Source organism: Lagopus muta, chromosome 15 (genome assembly GCF_023343835.1).
Source record: "Lagopus muta isolate bLagMut1 chromosome 15, bLagMut1 primary, whole genome shotgun sequence".
NCBI classification, from domain to species: domain Eukaryota; kingdom Metazoa; phylum Chordata; class Aves; order Galliformes; family Phasianidae; genus Lagopus; species Lagopus muta.
In genome coordinates this window covers 8,596,422-8,619,595 of record NC_064447.1, presented here as the reverse complement: position 1 = coordinate 8,619,595, position 23,174 = coordinate 8,596,422, and the positions used below count along the sequence as shown (strand labels likewise).

At 51.0% G+C, this 23,174-nt stretch overlaps 1 protein-coding gene across 3 annotated transcripts in view; it reads left to right on the top strand.

Annotated features, from left to right (window-relative positions):
• PRKCB (protein kinase C beta) overlaps nucleotides 1-23,174 on the top strand; it is a 75,292-nt gene that overhangs the window by 40,703 nt on the left and 11,415 nt on the right. For all 3 annotated transcript variants that reach the window (XR_007379970.1, XM_048961341.1, XM_048961340.1), the window contains exons 6-15: nucleotides 3,447-3,603; nucleotides 3,851-3,985; nucleotides 5,425-5,521; nucleotides 9,172-9,318; nucleotides 14,095-14,268; nucleotides 16,303-16,394; nucleotides 17,058-17,120; nucleotides 18,740-18,878; nucleotides 19,863-19,943; nucleotides 20,353-20,460. Coding sequence is in view for 2 of the 3 variants with exons in the window: in XM_048961341.1 (XP_048817298.1) it covers nucleotides 3,447-3,603; nucleotides 3,851-3,985; nucleotides 5,425-5,521; nucleotides 9,172-9,318; nucleotides 14,095-14,268; nucleotides 16,303-16,394; nucleotides 17,058-17,120; nucleotides 18,740-18,878; nucleotides 19,863-19,943; nucleotides 20,353-20,460 (1,193 nt within the window). In the remaining variant the exon portion in view is untranslated. The remainder of the gene's footprint in view (nucleotides 1-3,446; nucleotides 3,604-3,850; nucleotides 3,986-5,424; nucleotides 5,522-9,171; nucleotides 9,319-14,094; nucleotides 14,269-16,302; nucleotides 16,395-17,057; nucleotides 17,121-18,739; nucleotides 18,879-19,862; nucleotides 19,944-20,352; nucleotides 20,461-23,174) is intronic.

The window sequence follows — 23,174 nt, the reverse complement described above, 5'->3', positions numbered from 1 at the left end:
TGCTGCATGGCTAATGAAGGAGTGGGAGCACTTTGAGAGAGGAGAGACTCTGTGCACTCCCTGCTAAGCTCCTTCCTCTCCGCCCAGGCAGGTGAGGCCTTGGGCTTCTTGGTCCTAAATTTGAAGGGGAGGTGAAAATGCCTGCTCAGACCCAAGGAAATACATCCCTGGTCTTTGGGAGCCGCCAGGAGCCCTGCTGGTGCCTGCGTTGAGTCAGTTCCAGGGAGTCAGCAGAGATTTCCTTTGCCTCAGTGACTGTTTGCTTAAAGAAGAAACAAGCTTCAGATAATAGCTGGGTTTGTGCTGTGTTTTTGGCAGGGAGAGGGCAGATCCTGCGAAAGTGGGAGCGAGCTGAGCATGGTGCCTCTGAGGGCACACAAGTGTGGCTGGAGGCAGTCTCCCCAAACCCATTGCTTTCCTCTAAAGCCCCCCCTGCTGCCAACCTCAGAGATTCACCACCTTTCCCAATGCCGCATGTTCTCCCTGCTGCCAGCTCTGTCAGCTCAGTGCAGACCACCAAAGGTCCTGCAGCCGAAATGCAACCAGAGAGAGGCAGCAGTGCTGCTCATCATGGCAATGGGCATCAGGGTTATAAAATCATAGAATCATTTGAGTTGCAGGGGACCTCTGAATGCTGCATGGTGCCACTCCCTGCGCTGAGCAGGGACACATCAGTGCTCAGAGCCCCATCTAGCCTGACCATGGGTATCTGCAGGGATGGGGCACCTCTCTGGGCACCCTGTGGGCCTTGCTGCCCTTACCATAAACAACCTTTTCCTCATACAGCCTGAATCTCCCCTCTTTTAGTTTGAAACTATTTCCCCTTGTTCCATCACAGCAGATCCAGCTATGGAGTCTGTTCCCTTCTTTTTTACAGCCTTCATTTAGGTACTGAAAGACCACTCACATCTGTGAGAAAGGATGCTATGCTATGCGGGCATCAGCTGTTTTCCAGGAGCTGTGGCTGATGTCTGTGCGCCTTTGGTCCCTGGCTGCAGGGCACAATGCAGGTCCTGCTGCTGGGGCCAGATCCCTGTCCTGGCAGCTGTGCAGAGCCCATGTCCAGATGCAGTGCCGCTGTGGCACAGAGCATTGCAAATGGAGTAGGAAACAAAGGTCTCTGGTGCGTGCAGCTGGGCAGCAGCGAGTGCCTGCAGGTGGCAGCATGGGCACGCGCCGGAGCTGAGGAGCGCCGTGCTTCTGCTTTTGCATCAATTTAAATTTATGGGGCTTTGAGGAAATATTTTGGTAGCGTGTTTTTATTTTCTCCCTGCTTTCTCAGCTTCTTTTTCTTTGTAACGATATGTTTTCCCTCCAACTGGGAGACCGAATTTGTTTGGTTAAATAGCACGTGTTGTTTAACCCGAAGGACTTTGGTCAGCGGGTGTCCCGCAACTTTGCAGCTGCACGAGGTGCTCACAGTCTGCACTTCACCAAGTGAGAAGCACTGAGGAAGGCAGCATGCTGGAGCAGCCTGGCCACACACCATGCAGCTCACTACTGTGAGGTGCAGGTAACCACAAACCTCAGCACAGCGTGGGAAAGGAGTGAGCACTCTGCAGCAATTCAGGGCCTGGGTTTGGACAGTGCTGTGACAGCCTGGAGCCAAGCTCTTGCTTTGCTGCCTGGCAGCACTCAGCATGGCATGATCCCGTTCCCAGCATGTTTTCTGGGCCCTGGGGCTGTTCAATGGTGACATGAGAAAAATCCCTATTTCAGGCTGCAGAGCTGATTCTCCTCATTAGAATCTCAGTTTTAATTGCTTGTTTGTGTTTGCAGAGCAGCTCCCTTACAGCTGCTTACTTCGGATGTCAATGAGTAATGGGCGCACCCAGGAGGGTTCAAAGCACTGTGAGTGCCATTGTCTGCTGTGCAGGGATGTTGCTGAAGTGCAGGAATCTATTGATGCTTCTGGAGTTTAAAAGTGCCTGGCTTTGTCTACCACAGGGGTGCCCAACCTTTTGGCTTTCCTGGGCCACACTGAGTGAAGAGCAATTGTCTTGGACCACATGTAAGAAACATAGGTCACTCTGAAAGCAATGCCTCCTATTTATTTTCATGAAAACCAGAACAGGTACAAGGAGCACAATGTCACTATTGGATAAAGTAGTTTCTCAGCCCAAAAGCACTATTTTGCAATGTAGTCAACACCATTAGCTGTGCTTTTTTGCCAGTGATCAACAAGAACTGCATGCCAGCAGAAGTGCCCCGTGTCACCACTGCTGAAACGTACCACCAGCACCTCTCTGTGCCACAGCCACTGTTTGGTCTCCATCAATGGTCACCAAGTGTCCATGTGTATCAGTGGGCACTAATTTTCTGCATGGAGGAATTCAGTTCCACCACATTGCTTCATCCGCACCTCCATGTTGGATGTCATTGTGTCAGAGTGCCCCTCTGCTGCTGTCTGTCACACAGCAACAACATGTAATGGGACATTGGTGGGAAGGTTCAACTTCTGCTGCCATCCCACTGGCAGCTGCCTCTGCTGTCATGGGCCAACATAATAGGAGGCATTACTTTTGGAGCAGCCCATGTATGTAATATAGTTAATGCATATTAATGCATAAAAGAGAGCAACAAAACCATAAAACTGGTGGGATATTTCACCTGGTTCAATGAAAGTAGCTGCAGTTCCTAGCGAGTTCTGAAGGGGTTGGGCAGAACCCAGCCTGTGTTCTCTTCTGGGCTTTTATAACTATCTTCTTAGTGGGAAAAGACTGCTGGATAAAGTGGGAAATTGTAACAAATTAAAACATCATCAAGGCTATGCACATTTTTGCTTTCGTAATGGAAGCGCTTTCCAATGCAGATTCAAACTGTAGTATGAAGAGGCACGGATATTTGATTCTGGGAAGCAGAGGAGCAGAGAACCTGCAGCCATCACCGGCTGTGCTGAGCCTAGGAACCCAGCTCGGGCTTCTTGAACTCTCTAGTTCTCTTTCACCGAATTGTTGATTTCTGCTTGAAAAATGAGAAAGTGATTTAACGTCAAACAGAAGCATTTTGATTTTTTTTTTAATGGAAAGATATTATTATTCCCATTAACGGAATGTCTAGGTCTGCATGCTGAGATCATAACACGGGGTAATCAAATCTCATGCTTCAGGGCGTCAACTGATTGACTCTGAGGGTCAGGAGGTATTTTTCTGTGCTGTGAAGAGCTGAGCGATGGCCTGATACATTCCTCGAGAGTGCCCTGGTGCCACAGCTGCCTGGATAGCTGCAGGTGGGCTGATCCCAGAGCCTTGATGTGGCACAGGGCCATGTCCCCATGCTGGGATGTGTGGCCATGAACTGGTCCTGCTCGTGCTGCTGGTGCCCAGACCAAGGAGGCTCATCACACAGTGGCTTGGCAGGATCCCATGTGGGACAATGACACTCTCTTAGCTTTTGGGAGTTTTTACCGTTTGAATATTGAAAATAATCATTTTTTTCCTCCCCAGTAAGAGATGCTAAAAACCTAGTTCCCATGGATCCCAATGGCTTGTCAGACCCCTACGTGAAGCTTAAACTAATCCCTGACCCCAAAAATGAAAGCAAACAGAAGACCAAAACCATAAAGTGCTCCCTGAACCCTGAGTGGAACGAGACGTTCAGATTGTGAGTACAATATGCTTGAATTTGTAAACTAATTTTTCTTGCCCTCTAAGAATTAGTGTGATTGCATTTGCTCCGATTTAATCACTGGGAGATATTAAGCTGATTTGGCTGAGAAATGATTCCTTTCACCCCATACCCATGGCTGGGAGGCGCTCCATGCTGTTCCCAACTGCTTTCCAGAGGTGGAAGGTTGCAGCCATGCTGTCCCCAATGACACGTCTCACCTCTTCTCTTCACTCTGCTGCAGCCAGCTGAAGGAAGCAGACAAGGACAGGCGGTTGTCAGTGGAGATCTGGGACTGGGACCTGACCAGCAGGAACGACTTCATGGGCTCCTTGTCCTTCGGCATCTCCGAGCTGCAGAAGTCTGGAGTTGATGGATGGTGAGACTGGGGGTGTTTGAGAACAGCAGAGCTCGGGCACAGTGACTTCCCAATGGGAGAGTGGCTCCTGCAGGGACAGCAGTGTCCCCAGCCCTTCTGTGGGGTTCATGCAGCTCCCTGTGGGCAGTGGGACCGTGAGGATGGGCTCTCTATAAACCAGGAACACTGCATGGTGCTGGTATTGCTGTCCTTGTTACTTTACCGGAGAGGAACACTGGGTTTGCACAATCGCACAGAATGGGTCTGCTCCTTTCCATTCTTTCTCCTCCAGTAGGATACATGCCCTCTCATTCACTTTCTATTTTTTTTCCCCCTAGTCACTGATGCCTGAGAGCTATGCTACACTCCACGCTTAGCATGTGAAGTGCAGTAATTGAAAACAGACATTGCATGTAGATTTTGCAAACCCAAATGGCATGGCATTAATTTACTTGGCATGAGGCTGGGACATCCTCCTGGCTCAGCAGGCGCAGCAGCCCCAGGCTGCGTTCTGCCCTAAAGACCTGGATGGAGACAGAAATTCTGCTGGGGAAAAATAAATGCCCCTCCCTCCTTAATGCACCATCACCTATGGGTTGTATGTCCTTCAGCTGGAGCCAGTACATCACCTGCTCCCCATGCAGCACAGCGATGGCTTTGCCAGGCTTTTAGAAACCATGTAAGCAGAGATCTAAGTGATTTTCCTTGTCACAGTATTTGGCAAGAATAAGCTCTGAAAGGGGCTCTGATGTATATTTCATATCTAAACAACTGCAGTTAATGGAGAAAACGAGCTCAAAGAAAGAGTCTGTCCCTGTATTATGCAAATGGTGCTTTGTTCATGCGCTGCAGCCGCAGCCTCTGTAGATAACACCCGGCCGATTGCTGCTCTGTTCGGCTGCTGGGGAAGAGGGCTGACAGAGCCAAAGCTTCGCCTGAGGCTGTGTGAAATGCCTCAGATCTGAGCAGAACCTCCATGATTTCTGATAATTGCTGGTTAAAGTCTTCCTTTTCCTGTGAGAGCTCTGGCTGCATGCTGAGGGCTGCCAGTGCCAGCCTGTGCCCCGAAGGATGCTCCCTGTCTCATGGGGTGGGCCCTGTTCCCTATGGAATTCAGCCTGTCCCCACACAGTAGGACTCTGCCATAGCCAGGAGGACAGGATCCCCCAGCCTGCCTCATCTGCCTCAAGGAGGTTTGGGGTAGGCTGGCATATTGGAGGTGGCATCAGAGCTCTCTCCTGCTGGGCGGGGGGATGCTGGCCAGTCTCCAGCCCCACTGTGGACCCCAAAACCCCAAAACCAGTCCTGCTCGGGTATGTGTCTGGAAGCTCTGTAGATAGGGGGTCAGGGAGTGCAAGGTTTGGGATCCTTCCCACCTTCTCTTGCGGAAGGGTTTCCTGGACAAGGAGCGTCGGCACCCTCCCACCCCCTGCCCTGACCCCCTGGCTGTCTTCTTCCAGGTTCAAGCTGCTGAGCCAGGAGGAGGGGGAGTACTTCAACGTCCCGGTGCCTCCTGAGGGTGAAGAAGGAAACGAGGAACTGAGGCAGAAATTTGAGGTGAATTGAGCTGGGAGCTCAGCAGGGTCCATGGGGCAGGGCAGGACCCAGAGAACCCCTCCTGTTTGCACTGGGGCAGATTCTGAGCAGTGGGGCTGCAGCTCATAGCTCATAGTGTGTGGCCGTGCTGGGATCAGCAAGGTTTGGGTAACAGTGGTCAAGGAGTCAGCAATGTGGGCTGGCCAGCTGTGGGCTGGCCATGCACACCCGGCATTCAAGAGCCCAAATTTTATTTCTTTCCAACCCCTGCCATGCCCGTGGCTGGTTTGGATCTCTGCAAAGGCCTGACACACAGTGTCACCTCTCAATTCAGGTCTGCAGGCATGGTGAAATCCAGTGCATTTCTGCTTGTGTGCATGAAATAGAGGTGGAACCTGGTTGGTGCAGCAAGCTCTTCGCAGAGTGCTCCTTGCACTGCTGGGCTGCAGAGCACAAATTAAAGCACAAGGATTTGGATAGAGCAGGGCTGGGAAGAATGGTTCATTCCCATAGTCTTCTCCTGGGATTGACAAGATGGTTTTAATTGCCACGCATTGTGTGAGCTGTCCTTCTCCTGAAGCGTTTCATTCCGATTTGGAGATGCAGTGACCTCCCTGTGCACGTCTGCAGCTCAGCGGGTGGTGGCAGCAATCAGGGGATGAGCGGGGAAAGGGAACAGTCGGTGGTGGAGGAGGAGATGAGAGGAGAATAGTGCTTTGGTGCTTATGTCAATCTGAAAATACCGCAGAGATTATTGCACAGTGCAGCGCTCTGTGTAACGTTTGCTTTGTGCACTGCTAAGTCTGTGCTTGTTCCCGTGTCTCTACCTGCAATCTCATGGCTTTTAAGAAAACATTTCTTGCAGTTGCAAGGAAAGCAGCACAGCAACCATCGTCCTTTCACTTGCATTATTTCAGATAGTGGATCTTGGCCATTTTTCAGCAGGACTCATACCTTCCCAGTACCCTGGGAATGCACACAGGAGACCAACCTGGAATGAGCTGCTCACCAAATGAAATGCTCGTCATTCCGATGTCAGCATGAGCTCCATACCTGCAGCATAGGACTGGGGATTTGGTTCCTTTTTCTCAATGCTCCTCCTTTCTTCAATTTCACATATGTCTCATTTATATATAACTTGCCTGAATATCAAAGAAAATAAGGCAGTTCTAATGTAACAGTTGACATACAGCCATATGCTGTGGTTGTCAGCTCTATGAAGCATCCTTGCACTCCGTGGTGTTCCGGCAGTGTTAGGATGGTGTGTTGGGAGCTGTAGATGCTGGGTTGGCTGCAGGTCAGGGAATGCAGCATCCAGAGGTGACCTCATGTGGCCGTACTTCGTCTGCATCCCCTTCTGCATCTTCCCCTGGTGGTTTCGCATTGCAAAGCCCCAGAAAGGCAGCAGTGCCCGGTGCTGGCAGCGCCGCTCCCGCTCTGCCTGCATTGTGCTGCCCAAAGCCCAGCAGGATGCCTGCAGCACTCACTGCCAGTTCTGCTCGGCCCTTATCAGCTGCTTGCTGGGACAGCTTGATAGATGCGAACGTCAGCTGCTATTGCATAAATTCCGATGTAGTAAATTAGCTATGACAAATGGAGCTGGATAACGAAGGTCAAGCACTTTTTTTCTTTTTTTTTTAATTTCTTTTCTTTTTTTTTGTGCGCAGTGTTTGACATGCTTCAGCTGTAAGCCTTAGAGGTCTCCAAATTGTGTCCACGTTAGAAGTGCATTAAAACTGGTTTTGAGGGTTTCTTTACTCATTTAGAGACAGGCATTAAAGATGATCGTAGGCAAAAGCGAGGCACCTCACTTGAGGGCAGGGATATGCTCTTCTTTCTGAGTGGGCTCTTGCCTGGAAGACCTTTTCCCTCTTGGCCCAGCTCCGTCCCTAGCCTGGTTTTCAGGTGGATCACCATCTCCTGTCAGGCCAGTGTGACTGCTGGAGGGGCAGTCTGGGGTGGCTTAAGCACTGCAGGGTGATGAGATGGACACCCCTCCCTGCCCCTCCTGCTGCCTTTCTGCCCCACTGCTGCAAGGCTGGGGCTGCACACAGGGCAGTGTGCTCCTAGGTGTGATTTAATGGGAATGTAATGATTGCCCTTGAATCTCGTTAAAGCCTTGTCTTCGCAAAGGTTAATTTAGTGTCAAATTTGATGTGACAAGATTGTTTTTTAACCGTGATGGAGTGTTTAGGAAAGGTTTCCCATAACATGACTGTTTGCCTGCTGATAAGTACATGTTTCTTTTAGAGATCGCTTTGGAATATAATAGGGTAAGGATCGCTGAAGGCAAAGTTACATGGCTGTGTTGGCTGCCATGGTGGCCGGGCTGCTCCTGCTCGGCTCTGTGCCTGCACTCAGCTCCAGCTGCATCCCACAAGCAGCCCACAGCTGGGGCACAAGTGGGGCCTCCTCCTTCAGCAGAGGGGTGAACAGGGAGCATCCCAGGCTCTGTGCTCTTCTGACCGGAATCACGAATCGCTGTGAGCTGGGGGAGATGTGAGAGGTCCCTGCTGCTGGGACAGGGGTGCTACTGGCACACTGCAGAAGTCTGAAGGTAGTGAGGAAAGCTTTGCACTCCCAGAGCGGTGCCTGCATTTCCTTTTCTGTGTCCAAAACTCTTTTTTTTTCCCTATCTGAAAGCTGTGTGTACTGCTCCACTTGCAATGCTTGCAGGTCTCAGTCTGTTGAATGCTTTCAGCCTCTTCCCTGGGGCACTTGTTTGGAGCAGTGTTAGCAATTACGATATTTGCAAATCCTTGAAGCCATTCCTTTAGTTTTCAGCTCAGGGCTTTTTCAGATGTTTGTAGGTGCTGCAGGTGCCCTTGAATGGGGGATTTTACAGCGAGGAGAACCTTGCAATAACCAATTAGCAGCAGCGGAGGTTAGGAGCTGGCTGGTGAGGCTGCTATCTGGAGGAGCTGCGAGCAGCAGCCAAATTGAACTGCTGGAATCAGGTTAATGGAATTTCATGCTAGACTGAACTCAATGCAAACCCTACACTGTGGCATATTTCTAAAAATTAAAACCGAAGAAATTGTGAGATAGCTTTTACAAATAGTAGTTGAGCAAATGAGATAGCCCCCGGACCAATGAGGAGGTGCCAAGCAACTGATGAGATTCTGTGGTTAAAAAATATGGGGGTTTGTGAGGGCTCGGCTCCTTAATAAGCAATTGTGATTGAACTGGCTCGTGTGATTGCTGGGGGATGCAGAAGTGCTTTCTATTCTCTCCTTTCAAAATGAATTTGTTGCTTCCTGTGTTCAGCCTGAGCTGGCACAGGAGGGCAGTTCTCTCTGATATCAGATAGTAACCGTGTTGGAGCTCAATAAAAATTCCTGCATTTTACATTAAAATATTTGTATTCATCTGTTCTTTGCTCACAAGTTGCAAACAGTGGTCAGCTCTGTGAGGACAAAGCTCAGTGAAGCCCCAGTTTACGCTTTGGGTGGCCCTGACCACACTATGGGGCCGAATTTGGGGCAGCAGTGAGGGCTCAGAACATGGAGTGCTCCTCATCAATGGTGTGTGGTTTGGGTCTGAGAGCATCCATGGGGATCTGAGGGCAGCATGAAGATCTGAGGACATCTTTGGGGTTCTGAGGGCAGTTCAGGGTTTTTATGACAACCCCTCCATGCCCTTTCCAGTAATTTTTGTCTCTGTCTTTACAGAGGGCCAAGATTGGCACGGGCTCCAAGGCTGTGGATGAGAAGACGACAAACGCCATTTCTAAGTTTGATAACAACGGGAGCAGAGATCGGATGAAGCTCTCAGATTTCAATTTCTTGATGGTTCTGGGGAAAGGAAGCTTTGGGAAGGTGCGGTAGGATGTGTGCATTTGCACACTTTGCACTTAAATGTTTGCAGTGCTGTGGTGTGTGGCTGCAGGCAGGACGGGAGCTCCGTGAGCTGTGCTGAGTCAAGGTCAGCTCTGAAACTGCCAAATTTGGCCACCAGAAATGAGACACTGTGCTCGGGAAGCAGTTTGTCCTCTGCCTTTGAAATTCTTTTATTTGGCCTTTTTTCCCCTTTAATAATTACAAATATACACGAACATTTTAATTAATTTTCCAGACTGGCTCTGAGTGGTAACAGAATTTCATTCTTCCAGTAATTATGTGACTTGGAGCCTTCATTTTTCTTGGGATCTCGCCAACGTTGCCATGATTTCCATGAGAAATCCCAGCCCTTGCTGTGAGTTCCATGTGGGCTGGGCAGCTCTGTGCTGCCACGTGCTCCAGGGCCACGGCACTGCGGTGACAGCCAGGCTGACGTGCTCTGATTAGCAAAGTGCTTTAATTGCAGGGAACACGGCGTGTAAACCTCCTGAGTGGAGGCAGACGGAAGCACAGGGGGAGCAGTGCTAACTCACCTGCACAGAGCAAAGCACCGTGGCACCGCATCCCTCCCCATTCTCCCCTCCCGGTGTGTGCAGCACCCCTGGAGATGAGCAGTGGCGCTGCTGGGGCATGGGTGCTGCTGCTCTGCTCTGTGCTTTGCGTGCTCTCTGCAGGTGGGTGAGCAGCAAGCGCTGTGCGTGCACCTGTGCTTCTCCCAACTTACCAGTGCAGCTCAGCTGCTTGCAAGCACAGCACAGGGTGCAGCAGCAGCTCTCTGCCCAGGGCTGGTATGTAGGTGCAGAGTGCCCTGTCTTTACAGAGCCAAAATCCTGGCTCTGAGCAACAGCCTTTGCTTTTCTCTCCCGCCCTCCCAGCAAATAATCTTTTAAAGTCTACTGCTTGGCATCTGGAAGCTGTCGTTGTTTTTATTCCCTCTTCTTCCTTCTTTTAATTTGAGAAACATTAACAAACCCTTCAGTCGGCATCATGGCTTATATAAGGGAATGTGTGACAGAAACTGTTCCCTGGAACAGAATGTTATAAATATGCTAATTAGCGCTTATTAAAACTGAATGTTGGGAGATGCAGCCTCAGCCTCACGTGTGCCTGCACTCTGCTGGAGCCGTGCATTGCATTTAGGGCCACCCAAGCACTGTTGGTCCCACAGCCCTGATGCTTCCCCAGGGCCAGCAGAAGGGCAGCAGCAGCAGCTCACTGCCCCTGGGCACCACTGCCAACCCTGAGCACAGTCCTGCTGAAAGGGGGAATTGTTTCAGACTAAAAGAGGGGACGTTTAGATTGGACAGAAAAAAGAAGTTGTTGATGCTAAGGGCAATGAGGGATGGCACAAGGTGCCCAGAGAGGTGGCAGTGCCCCATCCCTGCACGCACCCATGGTCAGATTGGACGGGGCTCTGAGCACTGATGGAGCTGTGGGTGTCCCTGCTCAGTGCAGGGAGTGGGACCAGATGGCCTTTAGAGGTCCCTTCCAACTGAAACCGATCTGTGATGCTATGATTCAATGATTCTGTGGCTGCTACGTCCTACTTTCATCACTGCTCTGCCATGACCATGCAGGGTGAGCAATAGCCACACATTGGCCTCCCTTTCTCTGCACTCAGCATCAGAACATCTCCAATTATTACGCTGGAGCATTCCCAAATAAATGCTATGTATTACAGGAATAAGTCAAGTGCAATATTAGCTGTTTGTGCAGGAGTGCTGTGGGATGAAGGCTCAGCTCAGGTCTTGTTGCACTCTGGAAGATGGGACCGACCCCTGGGCACGTGGCTCCCATGGGTGTCCCTGTCCTCAGGGCTGCAAGTGGTGCCAGCACTGCCCCCGGCTTGGCATGGGGATGGGAGCTGTTCCCGCCTGAGGAACACGGCGCTTGGCACAGCCCACCCTGGGTTTGCTTTGCTGTAATATAAATAGAGAGGAGTTGAATTCTGAGGCTTGCTCATATTTTTGCAGCTAATCAATCTGTCGTGCTATCAAGCTGTCAGTTGTTTCTGGGGATTTTAGGGTGTTTTTTTCTGATAATTTTGCCTCTACAGTTATGGTTTAGAGTGTGATGGGAGACAGTTTTCCTGTTCCATGAACATCTTCCATCTGTGAGATGCTGTCCCCAGTGTGGGACGTGGCTGAGGGCCAGCAGCTGGCACGTGTAGGCACAGCAGGGGCCGGGACTTGGCTCTGTCTCACAATGGTGCTCCAGCTCTTAGGCATCTGCAGCAGTGAGCTTTGTTTGCATTCCTGCTGCTCTGCAAACCGGCGTGTCCTGCACAGTGCTGCTCAAGGCATTAGCAGACCGCACTAGGTGAATGCACTTGTCCTAATCTTCTTGATTTGCAATGCAATGGGTACAAATCTGTGCTGTCACTAGCAGTGTTGCTGAAGCCTGCTCATCAGCGGCTGTTCTTCTTTTGAGACTTCAGCTCTATCTGTGCTTCAGTCACCATAGGAACTGTGATGCCAGCACACTGAAGCCAGCCCGGTACAGCTCAGTGCAGGCTGCCTTGGGCAGTTTGGTGCAGGCTGGTAGCCCCTGCAGGTCCTGCTGCCCCTCTGCTGCTTGGAAACAGTCCCAGCCTGCTGCTGCTCAGGCAGGCTTGGTGCATGGTGTTCAGGTGCGGACGTTATTCTCTCGCTGGGCAGTCTCTTCTGCATGCATGTGCAAACTTGTAGGGGTGACAGCATCCTGGGCAATACCAGTCTTAACTTATTCCTCTGGAGCTGCTCACTGTGCCAGCCCAGATGTGCAGAAGCAATGCAGTAATGTGGTGCTCCTCATCCCTTCTGCACACACGCTTGTATGTGCTCACACTCGGGCTGCCGGGTGCCTCTGGGCAGCATGCAGCACAGCTGAGTGCTGCCAGCTGCACAGAAGCCCTTTTGCCCTTCCCTTGTCAGAGCTGGGTCAGCTGGAACACCACTCTCATTGGAACATGACACATGAAACATTCACAGCCCTGTAAGGCCGCCAGCAGTTCTTTGCATCAGCAGTGTGCTGGCAGCCTCTGCCCTGGGTTGGGAGCATGTGGGGATGTCGAGCTGTCACCCAGTGCCACACACTGCCATTTCCTGCTTCAAGCCTGTTCTCCAGCAGCTGCTTTTGGCCATACATCTGATCTTTTCTACCTCCAGGGAAATTTCCTGGTGTACTTGTCCCCAAACACAGCCCATTACCAACAACAACATGCTCTCTTCCCTGACAGTCTCCAAGCAGAATGTCTGGGAAAGCAGCAGGATGCCTCCCAGCCCTGCTGCGCTCTGCAGTTCCTGTACTCCTCCTATGGGCCCCCCACAGGTCCATCCCTGCTGGCAACAGCCACTGGGTTCAGAGTCCTAGTTTTATTTTTCTTGGAAAGGATTATGAATTTCGAGGTACATCCATGTGCTGACAGCACTGTGTGGGATCCTCTTACGGACACATAATGCTTCATTTTCTCTTAAAGTTCTCTTGGAGGGGCTGCTTCCCTTCTTTGCCAGCTTTGTACTGCCTCTGTCAGGTAAAAATCAGCCCCACTTTGTAACAACGTGCACAGCGTCGTACAGGTCTCAACTGCATATTAGCTTGTGAAGCTAACAGGAGGAAAAGAACTGGAGGGTTCTGTTTGCCTGGACCTGCAGAGGGGGCACCCCTATGTCCCCAGCAGGGGATGGGCCTGGAGGTGTGCTCAGTGCAAAGGACTCAGCTACTGTGAAGCACCACAGGGCTGAGGGCAGGAGAAATGGAGTGCTGCTGTGGTCCTGGCCCTTGTGCCTTGCTGGGTGCAGCACAGCATCACTCCATTCTGCAGAATCTCCACCTCCTTTAAGCATCAGTGAGAACATAAATCCGATCTTGAAGCACTGCTGTCAGCTTGCTTTGAGTGCTGCCAACGGATGGCAGCCGCGTGTGTTCGTTGCAATCCTATGCCCCCCCGCCGATGGAAATGTAAATGTCAGTGGCTTTTCCAAAGCACTTGGCGCTGAGCAGCCCTGATGCCTTCCTCAGCTCATGACAAGCAGTGTGGTGAGGACACCCACCTGGCACTGAGCCGGAGCCAAGTGCGTGCACCAAGCCAAGGAGCAGCCGCATGCATTTGGAGAGCACTGCTCTGTGGGGCTGCAGCTCAGCTCTGGGAAGTGGGCAGCAGTGGGACTCTCAGTGCCGTGCCCCTGTGCCATGCCAGGACCCACAGCACATCCCATTCCTTGCGGTAAATAAAACCACAAATAGGTGAAAGCAGTGTAAAATGTGAGGTTGAACAGATTCTTGGCTGGGCGGTGGGCTGGCTCACAGGGAGGTTCTGAGCACTGTGCAGGGTATGCGTGAGGCAGGGGAAGCTCGCTGGGTTTGGATGCCATTGGCTTACAGTAATTCTTTCTGCTTCACATTTCTACCATTCCATGATCTGCTGGGCTCTGTGCTCATGCTCTGGGTGCATTCCGCTGGCACTGAGGGTGCTCTCCCCGCCTGTGGGTGCCAATCCTCATGTGGAGGGCTCAGGGGATTCACCCCAGGGCTGAGCAGTGAGCACGTCAGTGTGTTATTTGTTAGGGTTAAGACTGCTGGATGAAGCTTTCCCAGTGCTTTTGGAAGTACTACTGAGAGCTGTCTGCATTCTTTGGCACCTGAATCTCTTTTCATGACTGTGATAGGAGCTGTACAATGACAACCAGGCTGTGGGTTTCTGAGTGCTGGCAGTGACAAGCTGGGAATAAGACAGGTACACATTTACCTGCATCTGCTGTCATCTGCCCCACTCAGGTGATGCTGGCTGAGAGGAAGGGCACGGATGAACTCTACGCCGTGAAGATCCTGAAGAAGGACGTGGTCATCCAGGACGACGACGTGGAGTGCACCATGGTTGAGAAGCGTGTGCTGGCACTCTCTGGAAAGCCCCCATTCCTGACCCAGCTCCACTCCTGCTTCCAGACCATGGTGAGTGCTGAAATGCCCTGCATTGTGCTGTGCACACTGGGGTCCCTTGGCATCACCCTTGCTGTGGGCAGAAACCCCTTTTGGAGACCCAGCATCACCAGGTAGCAGCACTGATGCCTTCCTGGTAACCAGTGCGGCCTGTTGGAGTGGTGACAGTACTGTTCACAAGGATTACATTTAATCTCAGAAATTTCATTTACCAAACACATTCAGTGTTCTTAAAGGGTGCAGGCTGGCTTTGAAGCAGTCATGGAAATAAGGCAAGGAAGGGGAAGCTGTTTCACACAGCATCTCCGTGGCATCTGAACTGAAGTCAGTGCCGGGTTGCTCCTGGCAGACCCATAGAAACTTCGTGGCAATTATGCCTGTAATGTAACCAAAATGTACGGTGGGGTGTATTACCAAATGCTGCACAGGGCACTTGGGTTTCTGGGACCACTGCCCAGAGCATCCCTCGCAGCCTGGGCTGCACAGTAAGAGCGGGACAGGGGGACTAAATGAAGGATTAATTAAAGGAAGGGCTAATTAGAAGAAGGAAGACATTGGAAGAAGCCCCAGGAAGGGACATGTGCCAGCTCCCTGCAGGTCTTGGGGTGCTCTATGCTGCTGCTAGGTGATGCTCCAGTCCCACAGAGCTATCCCCCTCCCACAGCCAGCACCAGTCCACATGACCCTGTCCTAGACGTGGGCTGGCCACCATCTGCCTGCTCTGTTCAGGGTGTTTTTTTCCTGAAGCAGCAGCATTCACCGCCCAAATGAGGAAAGCTCTAACGCTGCTTTTAGAGCTCAGCTGGCTGTTTCAAGAGATCATCCTTTTAATATCCTCCCTTCTTGAAGCTGACGATATGTTTAGGAAGCAGCTGCAGACATCACAGCCCGCTCTGCCTTGCTCTGGGGGTCACCGTGTAGCAGTGTGGCTGCTCCCACCCTCAGCCCCAGGTGCTGCTGTGTTGGGGTTGGCATACACAGAGTGCAATGTGCGGAAATTCCCCATCATCTGACAAAGCTGAAATTGCTTTTCTATCCCATCAGTGCCACGTGTTGTACACAGCCCCTTCAGTGCTGTACAGAACTGTCACTGCTGCTCTGCCTGTGGCCAAAGCAGTGGGCAATTGAAGGAGTTACTATACAACAGTTGTTATGATAATGATCACGTTTGCATATCTTCTAGCTCCATGTCCTCAGTGTCCTAAATGCAGGGCAAGGGTTGTTTAGGAAGGAAATGAAGTGAAGAATGGGAATTATTATGTATTATGATGTAATACTGCAAATATGAAGCTGTGCCTTTGCCCAAAGCTGTCGCTTTTCCCTCTACTCCAAAACATTCTGAGCCTATCAGGGGAAGCTGCCATGTCCAGGCCACTGCATTGGGCAATCTTGTCATCTTCTTCATGGCCATTCCCATTTAACTGTGAAAGAGCAAGGGAAGTAGCATCCCGGTGTGACCACCACAGCTCCTGAGCTCCGCACTGTTAGTGCTGTGCTGGCACTCTCTGCAAGATGCTGTGAGATGGGATGCAGCCACCCTCAGTTTTTTAATCTGCACTTCTGAGATTTGTGGAAATACTCAGGTCTTCTTTCTTACTGTGCTTATCTCTTCGGGGCTTTGCTTGTGGCCCACACTTGTCACATTTCTCACAGTGTTGAAGGACTGGGCTTCCATCCAGCAGGAGTGCTGTTAGCAGGGAGCACAGGAGCCGTGCAGCTGCTCAGAGCTGTGCCTTGCACTGGGACAGCAGGTTGCAGGGAAGGCACTTTAATAAAAAAAAAAAGGGATTTCTCAGACCTGTATCTACGTGGCTGCTGCTGTATCTGCCTGCAAAGAAGTGTGACGATCAAGTCTGGAGCATCGGGCAGGAATGGCTGCAGCTCTGTGTGCACACGAGCTCCACCTGCACTCCATAGGGAGGGCAGCCGGGATGATTGTACTGCTGTGAAAAATTGGAGCTGTCATTTGCTTTGGCCAATGTTTGTGACCTCTGCAGGTTCCCTACTCTAATAGTTCTGCTGCTAATTGTTTGCTTTTTCCTCTAGGATCGCTTGTACTTTGTGATGGAATATGTGAATGGTGGGGACCTGATGTACCAGATCCAACAGGTCGGGAGGTTTAAGGAGCCACACGCTGTGTAAGTTCAGTGCCCAGGTGTGGTGCCTTCAGGGTGGGTATTTTTGTGCTCGTGTCATATCCCTGTAGCATAGTCCAAGGCTTCTGTGGTGCACATCCTAAGCGCAACATGAGGGGAAATAAAGGGCAGCAGGAATGGAAGAGGTGAGGTGATTCCTTTTCTGTTGCTGAGGGTGCTGTGCCTGCAGCTCTTCTGTAGGACATGTGGCACCTGTAAGTGCCTGAGGCAGTGAGCAGAGCCCAGGTGGGTTTAACCAGTGCAGTCCTTAGAGCACCCTGCAGCTCCAGCACAGCAGCCTTTAGGTATTCTCTAAAGGAAGCAGTGGCTCCTGTTATCTCCTGTGACGACCGGTAACTTTTCAAGCTGCATTGCCAGCACTCAGTAACAAACAGCTATAGATCCCAGCTCTCTCTTAATGAGGATCAGTGTAATGAGGAATGACAGCCCCCTGCCAGCCCCCAGTGACCTGACCGCATCCCGGCCCGACGTGGTTATGCTGTGTCCCCCATGTGATGCCTGTCTGGTATCTTACTGTAGCAGCTGTCGTTATCCTTTGGCCATGCATGTCCTGTGTGTTTTTTGTGGTGCAATTGGACCTGAAAGGTTTTCTTTTTGATTCATCTCCTTTAATTATCAGTCTTCCTTCTAAATCTTTCATTGCAGATTCTACGCAGCAGAAATAGCCATTGGCCTCTTCTTCCTGCAAAGCAAAGGCATAATTTACCGGTAGGTGAGCAAGTCCTGGGGACACCATGGGCTGCGAGAGCAGGGCTGGCCCCAGGTGTGCCCTGCTCTGTGCAGGAGGGGCTGCAGCCCTGCTCCAAGTGTGTGCCCCAAAGGGAACAGGAGCCACACTGTGCAGCTGGGATCTGACAGGTGCTCAGCTTTGTTCCAGCTTTATAGGACAGAGAGCTCAGCAGAATGGTTCTAATGCTTCTCTCACCTCTGTCTCACACGTTTATCTCCATACAAAACCAGTGCTGCTGGCAGCAGCAGGGACTGATTCTGAGCTGTGTGCTTTGCTGCAGGGCAGTGGTTTCTTCTTATTAACATTAAAGTAACTGCTTATGAATGGCTTGTTCTGAGACTTGCAGTGCAAGTCTGTCACTTCCAACTCAGACACTGAACTTCTTTTCTGTTCACAATACGATGTGCAGTCCCCAGGGACTGCGAGTGGCTGTTGAGTGGGGGCCATGTCTTGGGGCTGGGTTAAGTACTGGCACTCAATGCCACCGTGCTCCCCTGCCCAGAGCATCCTCAGCACAGGACAGACCATCCTAATGAGTGTCAGTGTCAAGCAGCACCGCCTGCTCTGCTCTGCAGGAAGAGAACAGCTGCGCTGCTGGGTTGTGCTGCTGAGAGTGCTCTGAAGATGAAAGAAGTGGAGCAAAGCTGACACAAGGGATGGTTTTTGCCATCAGCTGTTGCGTAGATTCTGGGTCTGCTGGTCCCCAGTGCCCATCTCCTCCTCCGACCCCAAATGCCGACACGTGTGCAGCTGGCTTTGGCCCATCAAGCACTGTCTAGAAAAAAAATGTTCTCTTAAAAATCAGCGAGAAGTTGTAAATTAGGCTGTTCCTTTTATGGCTGTTACTTCTGTCATGCTCTTACTTAACCAAACCGAGCTGAAGTGTGTCAGCGCTGGTGCTGCCCTTGTAGCCTTAACGCAGCCCTCAGGCAGGGTGCATCCTGCAGGCATCTGCAGCCCTGGAGCCCTCTGAGTAGAAGCCCCCTGCACAGAACCAGCATGGCACAGAGCACCTCACTGCATGGTGATGTATGCCTGGTAATGTGCAGATGGTGCCACATGGCTGCTGCAGAACTGCCCTTCAGCCTGGGTGTCCTATCCTGGGCAGTGCTGGGAGTTGAATCAGGGATCTCCATAGCTGGAGCAGCTTCAGCTGTGCTTAGCTTTGACAGGGACAGTAGAGCTAACACAAACAATCTGTGGATGGGGATCAGAGGTAGTTGATTTGTATTTTCATGGGGGAGAAAGAACAGGTGATGCGGGGAGTTTTGCTGAGTAGGTGCCTGCTTTGTTGCTGCTGAGCCTTAAGCAGACTTTGATTTTTCATAGGTGCAGCAAAAGCTCTGTGAAGTCTGTCTTGCTGCCATGCTAGAGCACTTTCTGTCATACACTTAAAAGTGATTTGCCCAGTGTAGTGTTCCCATGGGTTAAAAGTAAGATGAAAAAGTAAAATAAGCACTTAGTGCTGCCAGCTCTGGCTTGTCTGTGCTCTGCTTCCAAACGTGATCCTGGGCACGTGGCCACAGGATCAGAGCTGTTGCTGTGCTGCACAGCTGCATGTGGGGCTGTCCATATCACTGCTTTGCTCTGATTGCAGAGACCTGAAGCTGGACAACGTGATGCTGGACAGTGAGGGGCACATCAAGATCGCGGACTTCGGCATGTGCAAAGAGAACATTTGGGATGGGGTGACCACCAAGACCTTCTGTGGCACCCCGGACTACATCGCACCCGAGGTGAGGGCAGAAGGCATGGGGTGGGGAGGGGGTGGTCCCTGGGACATGGCAGAGTTGGGGTGTGTGGTGAGGACAATCTCCCTGTCCACAGCTCAAAAGTGCCTAGAAGTGATTGAGTGCTGGGTTACCATGGGACACTTAGCGCAGCACCACGTGGGTGCAGGGTACTGTTGGATCTGTGACATTCAGGCAGGCAATCATGCCCAGATGCCTTAAACTAAAAGCATCCCTCTGAAATCCTCTCATTCTGCAGAATTTTCAGTAACAAGATTAATATTTATTCATTTAAATAATTGAGAGAAGAGATTCTCCTTGCTAGGACAGTGAGGTGCACCTGTGTGCCGCACCACCCTGCATTCTACTGCAGCCAGAGAGACTTAATTACCAACTCCAATGTGCACTGCATACCTTCATCCCACCAAGATTAATAATGGTGTCATATCGCCTCTGTTGTTTGCTGTGATTAATATTCTTATAAAACAGGACAAATGGCCACTTCTCTCAGTATTTGGCAGGGCATTATCACTTACACTCTTATTTTCTTCTACTTGCTCTAATTATTTTTTTTTCCCCCCAGAAAAGAAAAACAGAATGAGAAATTAGGATGCAAATCACTACAGTATGCAGGGATCACACTGGGGGCTTCTGTCAGTGGAAGGGAACTTTAAGGGTCTGTAATGACTCCTCTCAGGGCAGCTGGAGTGCAACACAGAGGAGCTTGGAAAGCTCTTGGTGGGGATATCTCTGAGGTCTGACCTCAGCAGGGCGCAGGCCAGGCTGAGTGAATATTGTTTGGTTTTTTTCCTAATATTTAGTGCACAGTTGAGGACTATGAAATGCCCTGTTTATAATTGCAGTTTCTCACCATTTTGGAGTCTTGGTGAATAACTTGTCCTTTTGACCTGGCCTACAGTGTGAAATCAGTTTGCATTGTGCTAATGGGTTAAAATTGGAAGTGTAATCCTATATTTGTGTTGTTTTCAGATAATTGCTTATCAGCCCTATGGGAAGTCAGTGGACTGGTGGGCATTTGGAGTCCTGCTCTATGAAATGTTGGCTGGCCAGGTAATTGAATTGTAATTGATTCCTATGGGAAGGTGCTAAATTCCATCATGAGAATATGCCGATATGTAATTTCGTTTGTCGCTGGGAAGCAGCGGGGCTCTGCTCTGTGTGGGAGATGGAGCTGTGGTTTGTAGGATGGGAGGTGGAGGACGGGTAATAGGGGGACGTGGGCTGCATTCCTGGCTGTACATTGCAGGAGCAGTGGGACCTCCAGTACATGGACGTGGGCTCCCCAGAGAAGTGTGTGTGTCCCATCCCTGGGGGTGCCTGAGGCCATGGATGGGCCCTGGGCAGCCTGAGCTGAGGGAGGCAACCAGCCCATGGCAGAGGTGGGGCTGGGAGATCCCTTCCAACACAGCCGTTCTGCGATGTTATGAATGGCACTGAGCCTCTGCTTGTTTTTCCCCAGGCTCCCTTTGAGGGAGAAGATGAAGACGAGCTCTTCCAGTCCATCATGGAACACAACGTGGCCTACCCAAAGTCCATGTCCAAGGAGGCGGTGGCAATCTGCAAAGGGGTAAGGGCTGGAAGCTGCATCTGTAAAGAGCAAACTACTCTGCCTGGCATTGCCAGGCTCAATATTGGGAACAATTACTTTCTGAAAGAGTGGTCAGCACTGACACAGGTTGCCTAGGGGGGTGGTGGAGTCACCATCTCTGGAAATGTTCAGGAACTGTGGAGCCATGACTCTGAGGGACATGGTCAGTGGGCATGGTGGAGTCTTCCCACAGGACTTGCTGGCTGGCAGCAGGGCAGGGGTGTGCAGCTTTGCACTGATCAAAAATGACATTAATGTGACTTATAGTTTTCCCAAGTTCAGACACAAAGTCTTCATCCTGCAGACACTGACTTTAGGTATGACAGGTTTCTCGCTTGGAGCTGAAGTTCGGCATTGGTGGGCATCTCCCTTACACGAGGGCTGTTGTGTTCTCAGATCTCCTGACCTGCAGTGCCCTGAGCTCTCCGTGCCCCAGGTGTGGGCAGGACGTGCCCTGAGTTCCCTTTACATGAGATGGAGGGCCTTGGTCCTGGTGCTGTGTGCGTGGTTGGTGCTTGGCACTGAGCCTCATCTCAGCCAGCCAGTGTCAAGCAGGGCTATAAATATGTTTGTGTAGGAATTTAAAAAATGTTAGCTTTTAATAGTTAATACTTAAAACATCTGAGTGTTCTATATCTCAAAATAGTGTTTCTATCTACAAACAAGACGTGAATCTTGTTTTCAGTGCTGCCATGGTATTTCAAAGTCCCTCTCCGGTTTTGCCGGAGTTCAGAGCTGTGCCACGAACAGGACATCACTTCTCCATGGGAAGGTGCTGCTGGAGGTGTCCTGAGTCCCAGAGAATAAACAGAACTGCGCAATCATCTCCAGTAGAACGCAGTAAAAACCACACTTGAATTTAGGAACCGCAGCAGTGACCAAAGAGTTACCCCAAACTTCCTCACCCTCTGTCATTTCTCCTGGTGTTGGGGTTGGGGCACGAGGGGACAGCCCGTGGCTGTGCAGGGTGGGAGGATGCTGTGTGATGCTGTGATCATCCTGCAGCGCCTGAGGGAGCAAGCGGAGCTGCAGTGGGGACAGATCGAGCTGTCTGCTTTGCTTTGTGTGGCACCAGTCACAATCTGAATGCTGGAAGGAGATAAGGAGGAACCATGACTGGAACGTCTGCTGTGTGTAGCTGCAGAGGCTTTTCTCACTTCTGGAAATGTGAAGCTGCATGGGAAGAGATTCCCATGCACAGAAAGCTTGGTGCTTTGTAATCCCTGGGTTTGGGCCACGCAGTGGTTCCCTGTGCACAACTACTGCTGTGGGGAAGCGTGCAAATCTTGTGATGTTCTTTGCCAACATCAAAGTATTCATGAACTATTATTGAGCTGGAAACAAAGTATTTGCATTTTCATCTCAAACACAGCAAAATGCTCCTGAGTTCACTGAAGTGGTGTTACATGTGTTGATACCTGGTGTTTCTTTCGGAGGGGCAGAACCAGCCTTGTGTCAGCCCAGAGACAAAGCAGCCCTAGGAGCCTCTCTGTGCAGATGTGAAGGGTCCAGTGTTCCCCTGCCATGCTCTCCCATTGCAGAGGAATATTGCTGCTCCTGCAGCTCAATACTGTGCAGATGCTGGTCACCACTTGCTGTCAGTTCAGGTGTGATATTGTACAGCTCTGAGGTGAAGTGTCTGATGCTGAGAAACTGTGTGTCAATGTGAACCAAGGAGCAAGTGTTTGTCTGCCCAGCAAGTGGGATGTGGAGCTAACAGGACGCAGCTCCCTAGCTGCAGGCAGCACCAATTAGGAGATCAAATGGAGCATTTTCCTTCTCAGCTGTCAGCTCAGGTTTGGTCTGAGGGCTGATGCAGGAGCTGCTGTCCCAGTGGTGCAGGCACTTGGCCTTGCACCGACCCCTGCATGGTAACAGCAGCCAGCTCCCATCACACCCTCTCCCCTTGCAGCTCACAGAGCAGCGTCTGTGTGCACAGAGCCTTGGCATAGAGAGCAGCCCTTCTCCTTCCCATATGGAGGGTTTCACTGTGTCTGAGCAAAGCAGCCCTTTCCAGGTGCACAGATTGCTGCAAGCACATGCTCCCTCTGACTGTCGGGAGCAGAGGCGTAGCATGGCATGTTTTGCTGCCTGAGGTGTGTAGGGAGGTGTATTCTGAGCGGCATTCCCACTGCTGGTGCTGCCTGAGCAAAGCACTCAGTGCCTGCAGAGCCACCCGGGTGTCACAGTGTCCCTGTGAGCTCTGGCATGCTGTGGGGGAGTGGAAGGCTGAGCCATGGCACTCAGCACCTGCTGCCTTCAGGAGCTGAAAATCACAGCTGCAGCTGAGCAAAGCCCTTTGGTCTCAGGGACCTTCCCGTACCTCAGCCACCACAAACACCATCACAGGTGTCCATCAGCCTCCTTCCTCACCTGCAGGGCTTCAGAGAGTCTCAGGGATGGGGATTAAATCAACTTGTTCCTGTTTAATACAAGCAAAGCTCAATGATTACCTCATGTAAGCCTGGAGAATCAGTCTGCATGTTTATGGGTCCTATATATCAATAACAGATGGTGCCTTCGTGCTCACATGCGTAAAAGCACAATGGGAAAACAAGGAAATGTAATTTCTGGATGCGTCTATTGAAAATATTGGATTTGTGTGCTACAGTACAGCTCTGCTCAGCTTCACAGCAGGTATATGAAGTAGAAAATCCCGTGTGGTTCATTAATCAGGCTGAGCTGCTCTGCTT